At 39.1% G+C, this 19,418-nt stretch overlaps 1 protein-coding gene across 3 annotated transcripts in view; it reads right to left on the reverse strand.

The window, feature by feature from the left end:
- SNX14 (sorting nexin 14) overlaps window positions 1-16,877 on the reverse strand; it is a 50,506-nt gene extending 33,629 nt beyond the window's left edge. Inside the window, exons 1-6 of one of the 3 annotated variants that reach the window (XM_017824640.1) lie at window positions 16,705-16,875; window positions 16,498-16,618; window positions 15,617-15,693; window positions 15,426-15,504; window positions 8,079-8,122; window positions 3,474-3,561 (exon numbers count right to left, since the gene is read on the reverse strand). In XM_017824640.1, coding sequence (XP_017680129.1) covers window positions 3,474-3,561; window positions 8,079-8,122; window positions 15,426-15,504; window positions 15,617-15,693; window positions 16,498-16,618; window positions 16,705-16,844 — 549 coding nt within the window. In that variant the 5' untranslated portion in view covers window positions 16,845-16,875. Of the gene's footprint in view, window positions 1-3,473; window positions 3,562-8,078; window positions 8,123-15,425; window positions 15,505-15,616; window positions 15,694-16,497; window positions 16,619-16,704 lie in introns of all 3 variants that reach the window. The other 2 variants (XM_017824650.1, XM_017824658.1) reach the window with 2 other exon arrangements.
- Window positions 16,878-19,418: the final 2,541 nt, after the last annotated feature.

Genomic DNA, 19,418 nt, shown 5'->3' on the forward strand with positions numbered 1-19,418 from the left:
AAAAACATGTATGATTTAATCAAGGATTTTAATCAATTTTCTTTGATGGCTAAGAAAAAGAAAGGAGAATTATAGACCAAGTCAGGCACAAACGGACCTTGGGATTTCTTAGCCCTACTCCAAGCAGGCCCTGATTAGGGTGCTCAGGGCTCCATCAATCCTAGTGCTGAAAACCTCCAGGGATGAAGACAGTCACTTCCTCCAGCCCCAATCATCTTTGTGGCCCCTTGGTTGAACCTGCTCTGCTCTCTTGTAAAGAGGAGCCCAAAACTGGATCAGTATCCTAGATATCATCCAAAGAGCATCAAGTAAAGCCAGATAATCACTTTCCTTGACTGACTGTCTCTGCTCCTGTTAATACAGCCCAGGATGCTGTTGGCATCGTCAGCTGCCACTGACAGCTCATATTCAGCTTACAGCCTACCATGGGCACCAGGTCCTTTGCAGCAAGCAGAGCTTCTCTCCGCCGCTGGTCAGTCCCCAGCCTGTACAGCTTTAAGGGATTTTTCTTTATCCACTGCAGCAGTTTTCACAGAAACTCATCTAGAAATGGATTTACACTTTGCATGCTCTTTATTTTAAGCAAAAGACATCTCAGAGATGTAAAAACATACACTTGTAAATGTTCAAAATCTAAGACTTTTGAATAAGTTTCTTTCCTAATGGAGTTTGTCCCTCCTCCATACAGCATAAAAGTGCTTCTTACCAGACAAGGAAGGAGACCGTGCAATTCCAAAGGCCTCCAGAGCTGAGAGAAAAGCTGCAGTTTTATTCAATTGTACAAGGAGAATATTACATATTCCTGCACATTCCCCTGTAATATTTGAGGTGAATAGCTTTGATCTGCCCTGGCCAGCCCAGACAAGCCAGTACAATTGATTAGAACTGCCTAAAAGTAAGGTCAACCTCCTATTTACAAGCAGGAAAGGAGGAACTTCTGCTTATCAATGGAAAATCCCTGTCTGTTGTGCCTCACATTTCAACAGTAATTTCTATAAGTCAAGAGTCTCCTACGGAACATAGGGATAGGGCAGAGTTTACTCCTGCAGAAATAAGTCAAAGAGCACAGCAAGCAAATTATTATTGACACTGCAGGACACTGAGGAAGTTTGACAAAAGCTTCAATCAGACACGGGGCTACCTATACCACACCGTACAAAGGGAAACCCTTTCCTTTCCCTTCAAAATCCATAACCAACCCAGAAATGGCCACAACAAGGAAAATCCAGATTTGAATTACTTCAGTATACACTTAAGAGCTGACTGGCCTAAGGTGCTTGTTACCTCATTCAACAAGAATGCCTCAAAAAAATCCACCTAGGCAGCTTTAAACAGAAAACGAAAGCATGCGTTTCACTGAAGCAACCCATAATTTTACATCTCAATTCAGAAGTAGATTTTTCGGCAAAAAAAAAAAATATAACCTAAAAAGAGGAAAAACAGACTGCTTTTTCTTTCACAATTCTTCCTTGATTTCAATGCTTCATCTCTATTAGCTAGAACTATTGCTTACAAGCATTTAGTAATAAATCTACATCAAAGTATAGCTGCTTAGCAAAGGTATATAACTATTTTATTTTGCAACTGGTGATGAATTTCTCCCCAAATGAGGCTACAAAGGACAGTGTATCAGAGCTGAAAGGCTATATAAAACACTGCCATAACCCTTCTGAGCTAACTACTGAAGCTTTAAACTAGGAATTCTGAAATGACACAAAGTTGGTACTTTATTTGCAACTTGCCTATCAACTCTAATTTCTACTCACAACATTTTTCATAGTATATGCAGCACAACTGTTAATTGAAGCTGTCTGAATCTGTATGTGGGTGTGTGCATAACAAAAACACTTATGCAGCAGGAAAAAAGCATGAGCTGAAAAATATAGCATAGCATGAGACACCAGGCTCCCCTGCATAGCTAAGCATGCCAAGTTTCAATTTTGTTCCAAAATACAAAGTTTCCATGAGTATATTTTTGCTTGAGGTATCCATACCACTTCACACAAAGAGACAAAATATATTATATTATTCTGTAGAATGCATACAAATAAATTTAACCATTTGTAAAGAACAATGCATTTCTGCAATTATTTTGTAGGTCCCCGGACAGTGCTTAATACTTGCACATATCTGAAGTTTATGTAGCGCATATACAATACCAATATACATAGTATTGAAGATATTACACTTAAATCATTACTGTCAAAGGCATATATGGTAAATTAACACTCTATTTAAAGAAGCTGTAGCTGATCTAACACTATTAATACCTTATTACATAATTTTCTGAGTCAACAACAGATCCACAAACAGTGCAACTAATACAGGCATGTACTACAACTGCAAACTGAATTTTAAGACCCTGGTCCAAATTTTCACTTTGAAAGATCTACTCCACTTCCACAACTGCATACACTATCTTTGCTACACAGACATTTCCTGATCTTCTCTCATGTTCACTTTAAAAAGCAACATGCCTGAGTTAGAGTATACAAGAAAGTCATCTGGATTTGATATATAACAATGACAAAATCAAGCTGTTAATCAATTATGACAGAGTACATGTACAACTTGTAGCTCAGGAAATATTGCTGTTACTAGGGTGGGGGAAAAAAGACACACATTTATAGAAGTGGCTCCAACAGACGGGCCAGCACTGAATAATTCTGGAAACTCAGTTACGAACTCTTATTGCTTAGAACAGCCAGAAAGTCAGAAGCAGTTTGGGTAAAACAGAGTTGAAGCACTTTACCAGAAAAGAGAATGTATGTGCTAATAGATTAAACACAGCAAACAAAAACTTTTGTATTCAGGATGTTTTTTAAGAATTGCATTAATATAAAAACGATATCTGTTTTAATTCTTCTAGTAAGTTGTTCACCTAATGACAGTCTATTCTTTATAGACAACATAAGGACCTTATCTGCATTTTAGTAAGTCAAGCAAGCAGAAGCTACAAGACAGGTACACTCCTAACCATTTTCTAATCAGTCTTTTTCAATAATTTTCAAAATTGTTTTCACTTGCATTAAGTCACTAAAAGAGAGCTAAAAGATCATCACAAGGTTTTAATAATGCCTTGCCCTGATGTAAGAAATATACCCATTTTCAAAAACTGGAGAATGGTTTGGGTTGCAAGGGACCTTCACAGATCACTTATTCCAACCCCCTGCCATGGCAGGGACATCTTTCACTGGAACAGGTTGGTCAAAGCCATGTCCAAACGGATGTTGAGCACTTCCAATGAAGAATCTTCAGAGATAGTTTACAACCAGGAATGGGACAAGCTCCAGAAGGAGGGAGCAGATACCACAAAGACCTAACTTAGGTGGTTAGAAGTTGTCAACATTGTCTGTAAGACTGACTTTGAAATCACCATTTTAAAAAAATTAAAGAACTCAGTACAGATAGATGATGGAATAATGATTACTTCTGATGGAAAAACCAACATGGAAACCTTTAAGTTGCCTTACCTTGTGAATTCTCCGAACTAACACGGATGCAAAAAACCGCAGTGTGCCTCTCAGTTCATCCACTGAGGATTCATCATCAGTAATATTTCTGCAGTGTTGTAAAGCACGCCATGTAAGAAAACAGAATAAAATACATTTTTATTAATCCAACCACAAAAGATTCGGCACTAATAAAAGCAGTTTCTACATATGTAAACATATGTTTATTCAGTGGCATAAAGGAAACTGAATTGAAATTATTTAAAGTGGTTTCTGCTTGGAAACAAAGAAGAATTTAAACAGATTTCTGGTTCGCCTTTCAGGATCATTTTGTCAAAATATCATCTGAACTTTTTATCCAGCCAGTTTCCATATGCTGCAATAACGTATGATCAGTGACAAATCACGGCAAAAATAATTCCAAGCTGATTAAGGAAGAAAAATACCTAACTTCATGACTTTTTTGGGGAAACTGAATGAAAATGAGAAATACGCTGAGTTTTAGATGCAGAAAATGCAACTAAACAGAGTGGAAAAAAAGATCAGATAACAGCATTCCACAAAATGCAAGTGAAAATCCAAAAATCTACCAGCAATTAACATGAACATTAGAGTAGGACTGAAGATACCGGTGAAACTGCAGTATAACAGCTATTAACAGCTGAGTAATGACACAACAAAGAAAATCACATCCAGCTTTACTTAATGACCGTATACAAGAATCATCACATTTTTTGGTAATGACTGCATATGTAGTAAGTACAAATATTATCTGCATTAAAAAAATCACCACAAAAAAAACCAGGACATTAAAAATTTTTTAAAAATATGCCCAAAACATCATTTTACTTTATTCAGCAACCAATTTTTTAAAGCAGTGTTAGGCTGGGTTATATAGCATTCAAATACATGTTGAAGATTAACTGTTAGGTACAGATACCAGTGACCTGACAGTCAAACTATGCAACTAATTGCATGAAAAGACACCTCAAAGAAAGCAGTCTGGCATAAGAAACACAACCATCCTCCAACAGCTAATCATATGCAGATAAGAATACTGTAGGGGAAAGTCTGGTTTGCTTTAAGATCAACAGCTGACATTTTAGAAGCAACATGGTTAGCACTGTCAAAGGGATTAGCACCACCAAGGGATTAGCAAACAAACTGTATTACTATATTACCAGTATTTGACAGACAACAAGATACATGAAGTAATTTGGACTAAGAAGTTGATATTTTATTGACACTTGGATTACCAGTATCTTGGCTGACTCTACTTGGACATGACTTTATGTCACGTACTCTCACAACGTGCCATAGGTTTCCAAAGACTTTCTTTTAATCACCAGCAAACTAAAGACCGGTGAAAAAAACATCATGAACCTGTTAAACCTCAAATCTCTAGTGACATAGAGGAAGGTCCAAATAACTTGCTTGGAAACATTTTAAAAATTGGCTGCATTTTCCCAGAACTTTAGAAATAATTTAAAAACACAGCTGTCAGTGTAGCAGACAGATGTGCTAAAAGAAAAGGTGTCAATCTTAATTGTAAACAGCTACAGAGTCTAATGCCTCAGGAGAGATACATCCAACTGCTATTGCATGCAAAGTCTTAAAGGATCTATTCATAAATGAAAATCATACATAAATACTGAAGCGATTTTTTTTTCTCTGTGTGCCAATTATTCTTACAAAATTTGGCTAACTCATATCAAAAAGATGTAGAAAATAAGTTGCAAGCTAGTAAAAATGTAAAGCTATGGTTTGTAACTCAACAAAAATTCTGAACTTTTCTTGCATTACTTGCATTTAAAATATAAAGAGCTCCATATATGAAAACACTAGGTTTAGTCACTATCAAATAAAAATGTTTTCATAGTAATGTGTTACAAAAATGTGGTAATTACTGAGTTCTATCCTAATCTGAAAGGAGTTGCAATAGCATCAATGACCAAAAAATTCACTAAGCATAGAATGACTCTTTCAAACTTGACACTCTCCTATTTAAAATGAGGTTGGTATTAGCAAGATATTATGGAGTCTTACTGTATAGCATAGAGCATAAACAATAAACTCAGACCAGTGTTTTGTAGCTCTACAAACTTGGATTACTATGCTCTATTCCTCTCATATAGTTGAAAAAAATTCTTAAAACAAATATTTAAATATAACCAGTATGAATACTTTGACAAATACCAAACAAAAATGCACAGAGGTATAACCACCTGTTTCAGTAGAGTTCACTGGATTTCAAGTACTAATTCTCACTCCCCTAAAGTGATCCAAATTTAGGAATGTTTCCCTTTAAACTCTGAGCTGGTAATAAAATATTACAAATTCTTGCACAGTTAATTAATGGAACAAACATAAAACAGCTTTTTTCTGATATAGCACTTTATTTCCTGAGCAATAAATCTGTGATTTTATCTTGCAACATAGGCTTCTGGCAAACATTACACTTGCCAGGCTTCTGAGTGAGATGTATCCTGGTAACACTGATGCCACTGATGCCAAGAGAGTGCTAGGTGCTGCAAGACAGCACCAGTTGGCACAGCACCAAAAATACCCACCATATATATATATATTTATATTAAAAAAAAAAAAGGTAGCTTCTGCACAAATTCCATTCATGTGAAAGGGGGACAATTAGCATAAGGAATTATGCCCAGACTTTTTTGCAAGGGAAAGCAGCAAACTGTTTTACCAGCTGAAAAGTATGAACTGCCTGATGGTGGTTACCCAACTGCACTGCTAAATAAGGATAGTCTGGATGCAAAGGCTTCTGATTTGGCTCTGTGAAGAATTATGCTGAGAAAAAACATGTCCTGAATGCAAGAGTCCTTTGTCCTGGGTGAGCCAAGCTTTGCAAACAGTGCAGGTACAGCTAAGCAGAAAAATTCAGAACTGACATGCTCTACAAGCCAGATCTCAAACAGTGGCACACAGACACACAGTTCAGGCCTCCCTGCACAACTGTTGCTGGAAACACCAAAGCACAGAAACACCTGAACATCTAAATGAAACAGGACCAGATCTGGCATTACTACTGGTAAACTGAAACCAGTAAGCCTTCTAGGACCAAGTTGTTTCCTCTAGAATTAGTCAGATATCACTGCACTCACTATAGCTCACTGAACTCCCAATACTTCAGGTTCATGGGAAGCTTAGTAGGTTTAATCAGCACAGTGTGATTTTATGTAGCTAGCTCAAAATCTGGAGGTGCAGCCAGGCAAAACTAAAGACAGTGCAGAAAACACCTGTATGGGTCACCAGAGGGCAAGATGTAGCAGAATCTAGGAGGGTTGGCTCCATATCTAGTATATTTTACATCGCACTTCTAACTGTGCAGATTACTACCCCACCAGATGATGTATTCCAGATTTCCACTGTCCTGGGTGTCAGAGAGGTAAGTAATTGGTGGAAGCCAAGTCTCCTTCTCAGTCCATAACAAAGACATTGAAGACACCTTCCACCAGCCAATAAAAAACTATTTTCAAATTATGAAATACAGAAGATGGCTGCCTCACATTTGTTACTTTATCAAACAACTCAGTTTTCAAATACAGTTTTCTGTATTTGAAAGTTTAAAACCTTGAGGTTTCCAGCTTGAAGATTCACATACACGGTGCTAAAGCTCCCTCTGCTGTTTGCATTAGCAGTGAAATTTTACACTTCGGCACATTCATCACACCAAGTTAGAAGTGAGGCATGCAGGTATTGGCCACGATCAAAAACCAAAGAGGCAAGTAAGTCTGCCCAGAAAATTTTAGATCCCAGAGACAGGAAAAAAAAATGCATGGAGTAAAATAAAAGAAAGTATATATTTTTTTAGCACAAACTGAACACTTCCATCCAATGAAAAAGTCACATTCCGAATTAAGGTAAGATGTTGTTTTAACACATTAATCCCAGCATGATCAATTAGAAATATTTTAATATCTTCTGACAAAGTACTGCAAAGCATTAATTATAAAGGTACAAGGAAAAAATCCCCCAAAATAAATATAAAATTTCCCCCAGAAAAATAATTAGCCATAGTCTTTTCTTTATTCACTATTTTAAAGCTATTTACACAGTACTATTCTATTCAGCGCAACATAACCACCCAGTCTTAAAACTCAGGAAATCACCAGATGATCTCCAAAAACTTGGCCACAGGTATTCAAAATACCTTTTCTATATTGATTAGAGGTAGAATTTTTGTCTTTTTAAAAACCTTGTGAAGTACTTTATTTATTTTTTAAAGCAATATGATAGATCAATATGCTTTTAATCTGGAAGTAAATTTCAGAGCGGGGGAGGGCTTGAGTTTTTAAAGAGATTTTAATCAATCCATACTTGCTTCCAAGTGAGAGTTATTAGAAAATGAACATATAAAAGTAAACACTACGAAAGGGTTTTTAGGATGAAATACAAATTTTAGATGCACTTCTAACACACCTAAATTGTTAAAAGATCTGTTCTACTCTGCTAAGAGACAAAAAAATGATGAAACTGTAGCACTCACAAGTATGCTTTATATTTCACTAAAGAACGGGAATGTTTATTTTCAGGTGACTATTTCTTAAAAAGGTTGACAAATATTTATCATATTAAAAAATAGTAAGTTTTAGGTAAAGCTCCTACCTGTACCATGGATAAATAAAGTTTTCCAGCACCAACTCAAGCACCTGTGCAGAATAAAGACAACCATGGTTCAAAATGAACAGTTTACTATAAATCCCTGTTAGAAGAGTTAAAACCACAAACACCTTCCAAAACTCACAGAGTGTAATTCATACATCATAAAACTTTAACATATAAATGTGTAAGTTGCGATCTTATTGTGAAATCAACTACTTTGCATCATAATCAGTACTTTGGGCAAATAGCAACAAATTAATGGTTTCATCAGATATCAAGAAGAAACATCTACCACTAGTACTATCAGTAACATGAAGCACAGTGCCATGGCTGCTGTCAGGCAAATGCTATGAAACATGTAATCTTACCTCAAACAGCCCTTCCCTAATTTTTCAGATCAGTCCCTGTTCTTTTCTGATGTAGCATAGAGTGTCCCTCAGGCACAGTTACCCATCCTACACTAACACATCTCCACTCTTTTTCATCCAAACCTCCACCTTTTCCAGCTCTCTCCCACCCTCAGTGTAGGACAAGTCAATCCTGTATGCTCACTGCTCAAAGAAAGCAAAAGAAGGGTCATAAAAAGCAATTCCTATGAAAGTCATCCGCCTTTCTCCATATCCTGTATCACAGCTTTCGACAAAGCCTGCCTTATGATCCAGTCATCACCTGAAGTCCTAATCAGAGCGTTTTTCAAAGTCCTTGTCCTACATGCATCCTCATGGCTTCCCTCCATCCTGTTCCTAGCCCCTGTATAATCCCATCTACCTGGATCTCTGTAGATAAATCTTTTCCAACCTTTCCATCAAACCTGTTCAACACAGGTCAAGCCTGTGGTTGCCTTTTCCATGTCAGAAAAACCTGGGTTTATCAAGAAGAATCACAATTATTGCAATCACGTCACAGGCATGCCCTGTTTCAGCTTGGCTTTCAATGTGACAGAAGAAAGGGGCAGAAGAGGTGACAGTCCCTGTTCAACCAACAGGTTGCCACCACCACATACACCAGGTGTATTGCTCACAGGATTGCAGCTTTGACACCTCTCCTTACATCTACACACAAGCTTCAAGTACCGGTTACAGTCCTTGCACCATGATTAGTAAAATGAAAACTCTACAAGGGAAGGAAAATCATCAGACAGTGTGAAGGAAAAAAACATGAGGAAGCACAGGGAAGGATGAAATTTTCTTGAGATTTCCCCTCCTTCACTATAACCCCAAGATATTGCCCACACTACCTTCTCCCATTGCAACCTACCCCTTTATCTGAATCACTGCTTTAGAGATCAGTTTGTCCCCAGCAGCAACAATGCTGATCAGGGTAATAAGAGAGAATATATGTGTTGCTATGTGAGGCTGCTGTGCCACATTCTATAGAAGGAAAGGTTCTGCAAAGCCACTGTGTACAGAGAAAAATGTAAAATCTGTTTGAAAGAAAAGCTGAATGTAACAGCTGATATACAAGTGTCATTTATGAGAATAAGTGTTACTGTTCTTACAAGATCTGCTGTTGCACTCATTCACACAGTATGCACTGCAAAAATTCAAGACTTTCTAAATTTATGCTATCTTTAGGGCACTACATGACTGCTTCTCTCACGATTATAAAAGCACACTCAATAAAAAGCACACCCCGGCCTTTTTAATCACTCTCAATTCTTCAGACTTGAGCAGCTCATGAAAGAATACTCTTTTTCTGTCTTCACTATTAAGAATATCACCTACTCAAATTTGATAAGACACTCTCTTTTTTCCAGTTGTTCCATTTCATTGTTCCTCCCTCTTTCTAGAGAAATGTTTTCCAGCTTGGGATAACTTCAGATATCTGTGTTGTGGACCATACAAAGTCATCCATGCCTTTTGTCCTATATGCTATATTATCCTATATTATGTGCTATAGCAGTNGCCTTTTGTCCTATATGCTATATTATCCTATATTATGTGCTATAGCAGTAATAGATCTTGAAACTGTAATACCATCACGTGTTAATGACAGGTGGCTAAGTGAAATGTTGTGTCATGTTGTCCCGTGTCATCCTCCCCCTGCCCAATCTCATATTTCCATTAAAAGCAGGGTGGAAAGGTGGGGGGAGATGACAACCTTCTTTGGAAGTTAATCTTCAGACAACAGGAAGGAGATCACATCCAGCTCCAGTCAGCAATCACAGGCCACTAGCCTTAAGAACACATTAGGCCACTCAAATGAATTTCCCTGATGTTTTCCATAGCACTGCCAGTACATCAGCCACCAATTTACTCCACACAAATCTCAGTCTCGCAGGTATTGCAATATTATTTTTGTTCATGCATAGTTTCCAACAAAATAAACCTCTTTCAGGGCTCAAAATGCAGACTCTTTAAAAAATGTACCCTACAAATGCAAAGGCCTGCAAAAAAATCCATACTATGCATGTATGTATTAAAGGAGCCCTTTTCTTTCTTCCTCCGCTTTTGCTCTGTGCCTCCCCCTCAGGAGCAACAGCAGCAGAGCATCTTCTGTTTGGAGCAGAAAGTGCACTTGAACAGCCCTCAAGCACAAGACTGTACTCTAAGGGAATACAGTGCACTCATCTTGAAACAGCTTTCTTCATCCACGACCACTGCTTTGGAACTGAAAGCCTGTCCATCAAGCTTTACACACATGTGTCATTGCAATTTCAGTTCATCAGCTTCCAACATAACTTACTGGCCCTCTCTTCCCCTGCAGTTCAGAGGCCTCTGAAGCCACTAGCAGAATTGTTTCCAACAGTGAGAGATCTCATCCTTAGTGCCAGCTATACAAAACACACGTGGTTGAGATTCATCTTCCCATGGTTATTAAATAAGCAAGAAAAATAAAACAAGCTCATGACCCTTCCCACTCTGGACAAAGTCTCCTTGAGAGAGGAGATGTTTGTAGTAACTGAGTTCTAGTTGAACCATTTTACAGACTTGTCAGTGTTTCTCTTCCACATCCACACTGTAAGGGCAGGCTTTATGGTACTGCTTCCACAGGACAAGGCCATGCAGATAATCCCACTAGACAAAGACCCAGAGACAGCATGCACAGAAACAGACAACTAACTCAAAATGCACTTGGAGTCCACCTATCCCTGGTCATGATATCAGAAGGCAAGACACGTTCTATTAGAACTCATGCTATCTACATGGCCTTAAAAAAAAACGTGTGGACACACAGAAAGCAGCCCCTCTTTGAACATTTACTAAACACATGGCATGGCAGAAGCAGTTATGTATAATGCTCCATTGCACCAAGGTGCTGTACAGAAGTTAAAAGAGAGCTATGCAGTGAAATCACCCTGACTGCAAAATACAAGCACTCAAGGAAGAATAAGCCACTAACTGCCACTAACTGGATTTCAAGGCATGCAGTCCATACTGTTTTCCCTTGAGCATTCCAGACCCTTATCAGTGTGATTCTGTAAGACAGAAAAAAAACTGTCACGTTATCCACTGCACTTTCATAAAGCATTGGGAAAGCAGGACACGTGCACCCACTTCAATTCTAGCAACACCAACAATATTATTCAAGCTCAATTGCTCATACTACACTATGCCAATAAAGTAGATGGGACATCTCTAAGAATGACAGCTAATGATAAGCCATTTCCCTGTCTGTAAATTATTACTCTCAAGTTTTAAATATAAATGATGAGTCATTTCATTTAAAGCCAACCTATTTTCAAGCATTTTGCAAAATTACTGTTTCTACTTTGCGTGGGCAGCTTTGAATTGGAAAGACAGAACAAGGGTAAAAGCAAATGCAGCAGGTAACAATATAAGCAGCAGCTGCAGTAAAAAAAGAGAAATTATTTTCTAGAATGCCCTGCAACACTGCAAGCTAGTCAGTCTTTGCTGCTGAGACAAGCTTTCTGGGGACTGCCATACAACTGACCCCAGCTATCAGGAGGCGGAACTGTAGAGCAGAGTGATGACTGAGTCAGCAGCAGGTCAAAACTACCAGGCCAAATTAGAGTGGGAAGGAGCAATAAACCACAATGACAATTATAAATCCTTAAAAGGCAGTCCAACTAGATAGCTGAGACCACTTCCTGAGAGTAGAACTAGCCATTCCCAACAAGAAAGCATGCAGTCCATTGTGCTGCTACAAGAGGTCAGGAATGGCAAAGAGCACGTTCAGATAGTAACTGATTTCTTGTCTTGCATTTGTCCATTTCTATCTTTTAGAAAAGAAAAAAAAAATTCTAGTCCCATAATCGAGTCAAGAACTTGACAAGCTAAGAATATAAAAAAAAATAAAATTGTGAAATAAAAGACAGCAGCACCTTGATCCAGTAGGGCATTTATTTCATGATGCCAATCAAGAGTAGCTGAGCAACTTTCCACAGATTTTACTACAAACATCCCTCACACAGCAACAATAAGATTGTAAGGAAAAAGATGACTTCATTAACAGAACAACAGAATTAAATTCTCCTCTATGCAATCTGCAGCACCTGGACTACATACAACATAAAACTGACCAAGAGAGATCATGTCCTTATTCAAAAAGAAAGAAAACATTGAAGAAACTAACATAAGGTAAAATGGATTAGAAACTGGAAACAAAATTACACTTAGGTCATTGCATTATTTTTGTGCAGGGTACAGCCCATGCTATACAACATTGGTAGATGCATGGTTGAGACAGTTTAGAGTTCAACTGCGGAGGAGGAACATCTAAGCACAGGTTTTTCTTATTCTCCTAAACCACGTACAGCAGCTAGATAGCCTAAAGGTTGCAAAAGATTAAGAATTTGCAAAGCGCGACAAACTGCCATCAAAATTCAAAGGAGAAAAAAATCCATACTTGTGAGAAAAACCTGGATTTCTTCTGATTTGAGTGTGTGCTAAATTATTCTGAAAGCACTTCAAAATACAAGCTTAAAGGTTATACAACTGGTTCAAATTAGAAACATTTGGAAATGAGAATATTGCCAAAATTCTTCAACCTACAAAAGAAGAACTAGAAAAACTAATACATAATAAAAAAATCCCAGAATTATTCCAAGTATTTGAAGAATCTGCTTTTTAAAAGCAGGCTGTAGTGGGCACTCCTTCAGAATCTAATTAATCCTAATTCAGTTCACACCGTATCAGCTTCTCTCTAACGTATGACTAACCCACTGAAGAAAATAAGAGCAGTCTCTCCTTCCAACCTGAAGCAGGTTATCTAATTCCAGGTCAGCACTGCATACTGCATCCTCGGAGCAGACGGCCAAGAGGAATATGGTGTGGGCAGAACCCTTGCTATCCTTTTAACCAGTAGAGAAGAGCTGCAGTGAGGAACAATGCAATGAGATTTCTCATTCCAAACAGTATCTGCCATACACAGCTGATAATGGTGGCTCAGACTGCTTTTTATGGTACATTGAAGAGGATTATCCTGGTTCTCTGCCCTGGGGAAGGCACAGAACTCTGGTCTGGTACTTCCCTCTAGTTAAGCACACAAAGATAAAGGGATGAGAAACACAGCATAGATACACAAAAACCATGTCTACAGTGCTAAATAAAAAGGGCTAATAAATAAAAAGTGCTATTAAAGCAGGGCCTGGGACATGCCACCTAAGTATGAAGTAACAATAAAGAAAAGCTCTCTGCTTTGGTAAAGGCAGAATTACAGCAACAGCAATCAAATACAAAATGCCAAGGGGTAGCAACACATTTTAAAGATCAGTCTTAGAAGACAACTATGGTTATCTACTCATATCCTTTATGAATAAGATACTACAAAGAACCTCTTTAGCATTAAATTCCCATTTAAGCTAAAGAGGAAAATTTCCAGTTATTCAGCATTTTACCACATCCTTTGGTACACTGTCACATCTATTTGGTACCCAAAATTCTAAAAATGTTACGTGCACAGAACTGTTTATTTTATATTTCATTATTCAAGTAAGAGCCTACTGAAATGGTATTCAGCAATACTGTCATTTTAATACACTTAAACTTATTTAAAAAAAGTAATAGATTAAGTCATTTAAAAGAATAAATGGTCACTTCTGAAATGGCAGAGGAAGTCACTTCATTAAACTAAAGGAAGTCAGCAAGTTGCTATATGTTCTTTTTTAAAAGTATTCCTCAACTGTCCATCCTCCCTTCCTTCAAGGTTTTTATTCTTCTTCTATTTCTGCAGTGGTCCATGCCTGAGACTCCACCAGGCAGAACTGAACTAGTGATAGCTTATACCACAAGCACATATAGCTTTGACTTCATAAACCACGTTGTTAACTGCAAGCACTGACATGCAAAAATCTTATTGCTTCTAGCATGCTAATTGTTCATCCTCCTGCCACAGAACTCCAAAGCTGGAATTCTAAATAAATGGATATTAAGGGACATAAGTGCTTGTGTATTTTCCCAGCTTCAAAAAACAACTAAAGCTTATCTGTTTAGCTGCCAGTATATTCCATCAATTACTAATCAAGGGGAAAAACCCCCAAACACACGCCCAAAGAAAAACTGCTCTTCAGATAGCTTCTTTTTAAGAGATCAGAACAAAAGAAAATTCCTGATTTACAGCCTTATTAAAAATATACCTATGCTATTCTTCCTTGAGTAAATCCACTAATTTCTTTTTTTAGACAGATTTTGTTACTGCTTTGCCTAATCATTTTGAATAAATGGACAGAATCACAGAATGGTCTGGTCTGAAAGGGACCTTAAAGATCATCTAGTTCCAACCTCCCTGTCATGGGCAGGAACACCTGCCCACTGCTAGGCGAGGTTGCTAAGAGCTCCACCCATCCTGGCCTTAAACACCTCCAGGGATGGGGCATCCCCAGCTTCTGAGGGCAACCTGTTCCAGTGCCTCACCACCCTCACAGTAAAGAATTTCTTCCTAATATCTAATCTAAACCTATCCTCTTTCAGTTTGAATCCACTCCTCCTTGTCTTGTCACTACACACTCTTGTAAACAGCCTCTTTCCACCTTTCTTCTATCCTCCCTACCTCAAATCATCATCTTCATTACAGAAATTTTGTAGCTGGAGCAAATCATCTCTTACCATCTACTCCAACAAACCAAGCAGAGCAAAATTCTCAACTTTTCAAGAATCATGCATGTTCAATTATAACTGTTCTTATCAATATTCTTCTAAATTTAAACAGACATTTCTTCTGTGCTCTAGGTGCACTACCACACAAGCAGTCGCATCCTTGTTAACAAGCAGACCACCTCACCTCTCTGCTCCTGGCACATATCCTTTTGATTTGACTTTCACATGAAGAAGTTAAAATACCTGGGAAGCACATCTGAGCTATCTACTGAACCAGAACTAAAAGGTCTAAAAGACATATAATAAAAACCCACAGAACTGTAAGGTACTAAAGAAATGATGCACCAATTACCTCTGAGAGTGACGCATCAACCTTGGAAGGCACTTTCAGATCCAGCCATGGCTGATAGTTTTCCAGAAGCAACGTAGGTCTACAGGAGAGCATGGAAAAGTTTAAGCAACAATAAGTAACTGAAAGTTTCCTACCATGATGTATAAAATGTCAGCAATACTAAGCTTACCGGTGCCACAGATTTAATTTACCTGTGCCTCTTGCATTTGACCTTGCCACATACAGCACAACTGTGACCGTGGGGAAACAGCTCCGGCAATTCCAACTGCTAAGAGAAGATACTTGGACAAGTTTACATTCTTCAAAATGATAACTCTATTAATATATCAACACATTTGTGAATTTCCTTTTAGAGTATATTACTACAGAGAACTGAATAAAACAATGTTGTTCTCCCAGCCGGAAAACAAGATAACAAGGCACAGTAAGAGAAAAAACTGAACCAAACAGAAAAATTAATTCCACTGAAACAAAGTGTGAGGAGACAGATATCCTTTCATATCTCATCTCCCCATACATTAGTCAGTCTAATAAACAGACCAGCTGGGTTTTCTGCAAAACTTGCCTTACTCATAGCCTTGAACTACTGCAACCATAACTTTTTAGCCCTATGAAATTCTATGCAAAACCATTTTAAGCTATAAAACAGCAGTTTGCTTTGGGAATGTTTTTCTCTTTGAAACGCAGCACTGGCTTGCCAAAGGCTTCTTTAGAAAACAAAAAGCCCCAGTAAAAGAGCAAACAACTACATAATTTCTCCACTGCCTGCTACTCAAATGCTCAAAACGTATTTATTTACAATTGCTCAAAACGTAAAATGAGCAAAGTACTAAACAACATATATAAACACTCCCAACAACTGGTTTTGCAGCCATAGCTAGATTTGATGGGGCTATGCAAAAACGTGTGAAAAATCCAAAGTCTTAATCATCACCTATTTTCTATAAAACACCTATCAGTAGGAGGATATAAGCTGTACTGACGTATATTATTTCTGAATGCACCTAGAATTAGACAAGAATTGCTACCCAATATAAATTCTTATCTTTAACGACTGTTTAGACATATTTACCTTGGGTTTATATTTTATTGTGAACAGAATATTGGGCAAGAGGGAATCCGGTCCTAAGGAACAGTAGAAGGTGACGACACCAGCCACGAACGACCAGAAGATCATTAAGACGTGAAGATACCTTACAAACACACAGGAAGGAAACATTACTGCAGGAGGGGCAGCGCCGCGCCGGGCCCGGCTCCCCCGCCGCGCCCACCCGGTTACCGGTTGAGGAGGAGGGTGGCAGCGCCCAGCCCCAGGAGGAGGCAGCAGGAGAGCGGGTACTGCCGGCAGGTCTCCCGCACCACCTCGGCGCCCCGCAGCCGCCGCCGCAGCCGCCGCCCGGCCGCCCCCAGCCAGCCCATGGCGGCCGTGCCCGCACGGGCCGGGCAGGCGGGGCCGCTTCCGCTGCCGGCGCCCTGTGATGGCGGCGGCGTGACGGGCGCACGTCAGCGCGCGCGGCCGCCCCGGCGCGGCTGTGGGGGCGGCGAGAGCGGCGCGACGGCGGAGCCGCTGCCCCGCGGCGGCCCGAGCCCCGCTCCTCTGCGGGGAGAGGGGCAGCGCAGGAGGAGCGAGCTCCCGTGTCGGATCCGCGGGAGATCTTGCCAGCAGCCCCCCGGTGGCATTTGGAGCTCTCCGTCTAACGTAGCGTGCCAAGCCCTGTAAATAGGAGATCTCTGATGACGGAAAGCTTACCTAGTTATAAATACTTGGGTTCTGGACGGCAAGGGGCTCCCAGAGCCAAGCGGACAGAAACTGCTGCATCTGATTAAATGCTCTATATTTAGATGATGACTGAACTAAATCGTTCAGTGACTGAGACGCTAAAACCGTATAAACACCTCTCAAAGCTTCGTAATTGGTTGTAAAGAAAAGGAATAGGGTAGGGAATGTAACAAGATCCCACCTTAACATCAGTAGTGTACAAGGGTAAGACATTGAAAACAGAGGTCTGGAATGCAGTTTATTGCTAGTGAGAACGATTTAAAGCCGAACCTCACATGAATAAGGCCTTCAGTTACACTGCAAGTCACAGGCTTTCAAACCACTTGAGTGCCTTCCAGCAGCTCTGTAGTTACTCAGTCTTATGAAACTCAAGGCCGTGTTAATAGGACACTACTGGTTATGGGGAATACCAGTTCAATGGCCAAAATAAAATGACTTCTGGGAAGTCCTACTGACGAAAGGGCTTCTAAGTGGCAAATATGAAAGATACCTGCTCAGGGAGAGGTGCCTGCTTTTGAGCTCTTCCAAAAAGTTACGGTTGCCTTGTACTTTCATTTGTACTAGCCCCATGCAGGCACATTTGAGCACATTCAGTAAGCAAGAGCACATGGAACACTTCCGTTCAGAAGAATCGTGTTTACAAATTGTCAGCGAGAACTCCAAGGATGCTGTTAAGGAAAAGACGGTATCTGGAAGGTGAGTCAATATCTAGAAATCAAAAGCTGAAAACAGCTTTCAGAATCTTTGCTCAGATGTTGTGTCAGGCAACACTTCCCTTGACCTCTCAAGCAGGTGAAATGCTGCAGTTTGACTTCAGTATGCTGACCTTTCTCAGAGAGCTTGGCAAAAGCCCAGAGTCAGCTTGAATTTCTTTAAGAGCCTCTGCAAAGTATTATTTCATGTCAGTCCATGTTTTCTGTTAAAAAAAAACAAGGTGCATTCACACAGCAGATCTCCATACAGTCTATTCAGAGTAAATTAATTTTCCTAAGATGCATTTTTCTTGCCACTTGCTTACTTTATTTTCAGCTTTCCTGCTTGTGATTTTTAGTCACTTATCTTGCACGTTTTTAAAGAGAAATTATACTATTTCATGAAGACGGTACAGCATCACATAGGAATAGGAACATAGGAAGTGACCTGCACAGCAAACCAGCAGGAGCTTAGGTCAAACTTCTGCTTCCATTTGTATTCTCTACTTCAGGTTAAGTTTCTTTAATTTGTAGCTTCATCGTTGAGGATTATAATTACTCTAAAACTGCCACATTCACATTCGGCAGTAATTGTACATTATTATCTGAGAAGCTGTGGAATTTCCTTCAGTTTACAGACTTTACATCTGCTGGGCAGACGAAACCACCACCTGCTTTACACCGTTCTGCTCTGCTGGTGACAGCAGCATTAGCATTGCCCATCACACTGTCATCATGGCCCCTGGATTGTTCTGGTACACTGAAAGACACCGCTGACATCTATTTTCCAATGAAATAAAAGTGTAGATGAACAAAAGGGAAATACTGACAATACCAAGCTTTTCAAAATTCTGAGAGAAATAAGAACTTTATCCATTCTTTAGCAATAGCAAGTATTTCTCACTTCACATAAATGCTTACAAAGATTCTGTGGTCAACTGGAGAACTGCCAGGGAAAAGCATGCATCTGGAGATGGGCCCTGAAGGAACATGGCCAGGACTGGGTTATTCTGGAAAGATAAATTTTATTTTAGCAGTTAAAATGTAAATGGATCTTTCACTGATCATACAGGTCATCGCATGGAGCCAGTTCTTCCTGTTTTGGGGTTCACAGGGGGAGGGAGGGTTAATGGCAACAGAAGCTTGTATATTCTACCATTCAAAAATATATTAGTATAGATTTTCAACAATTTAAAATATAAATCTACAGTTGCTGGCTAATATAAGTTATAAGGCTGAGATTGTATTTACCAAGGTGCTTTTATTATTTACCTTCAAAAATGCCATTTTTAAATAAACCGGGCAGTGAACTGTAATAGACAGAGTCTCACCAGCTGATTGCATTTAATTTACTCTGCAAGTCTGCTTTTGCTCTTTTCAAGGCATTATATATTTATCTCTTTCAAGGATACAGTTGTCAAGGCTAACTTACAATAGCTAATCCTTCATATTTACCCAACGAGGAATTAATTTTCCATTATAATTATTCCCCACAAGTCCCTGTTCATTTTGTGGGCCCTT

This window comes from Lepidothrix coronata, unplaced genomic scaffold (genome assembly GCF_001604755.1).
Source record: "Lepidothrix coronata isolate B3197 unplaced genomic scaffold, Lepidothrix_coronata-1.0 Scaffold4, whole genome shotgun sequence".
Lineage (NCBI taxonomy): Eukaryota > Metazoa > Chordata > Aves > Passeriformes > Pipridae > Lepidothrix > Lepidothrix coronata.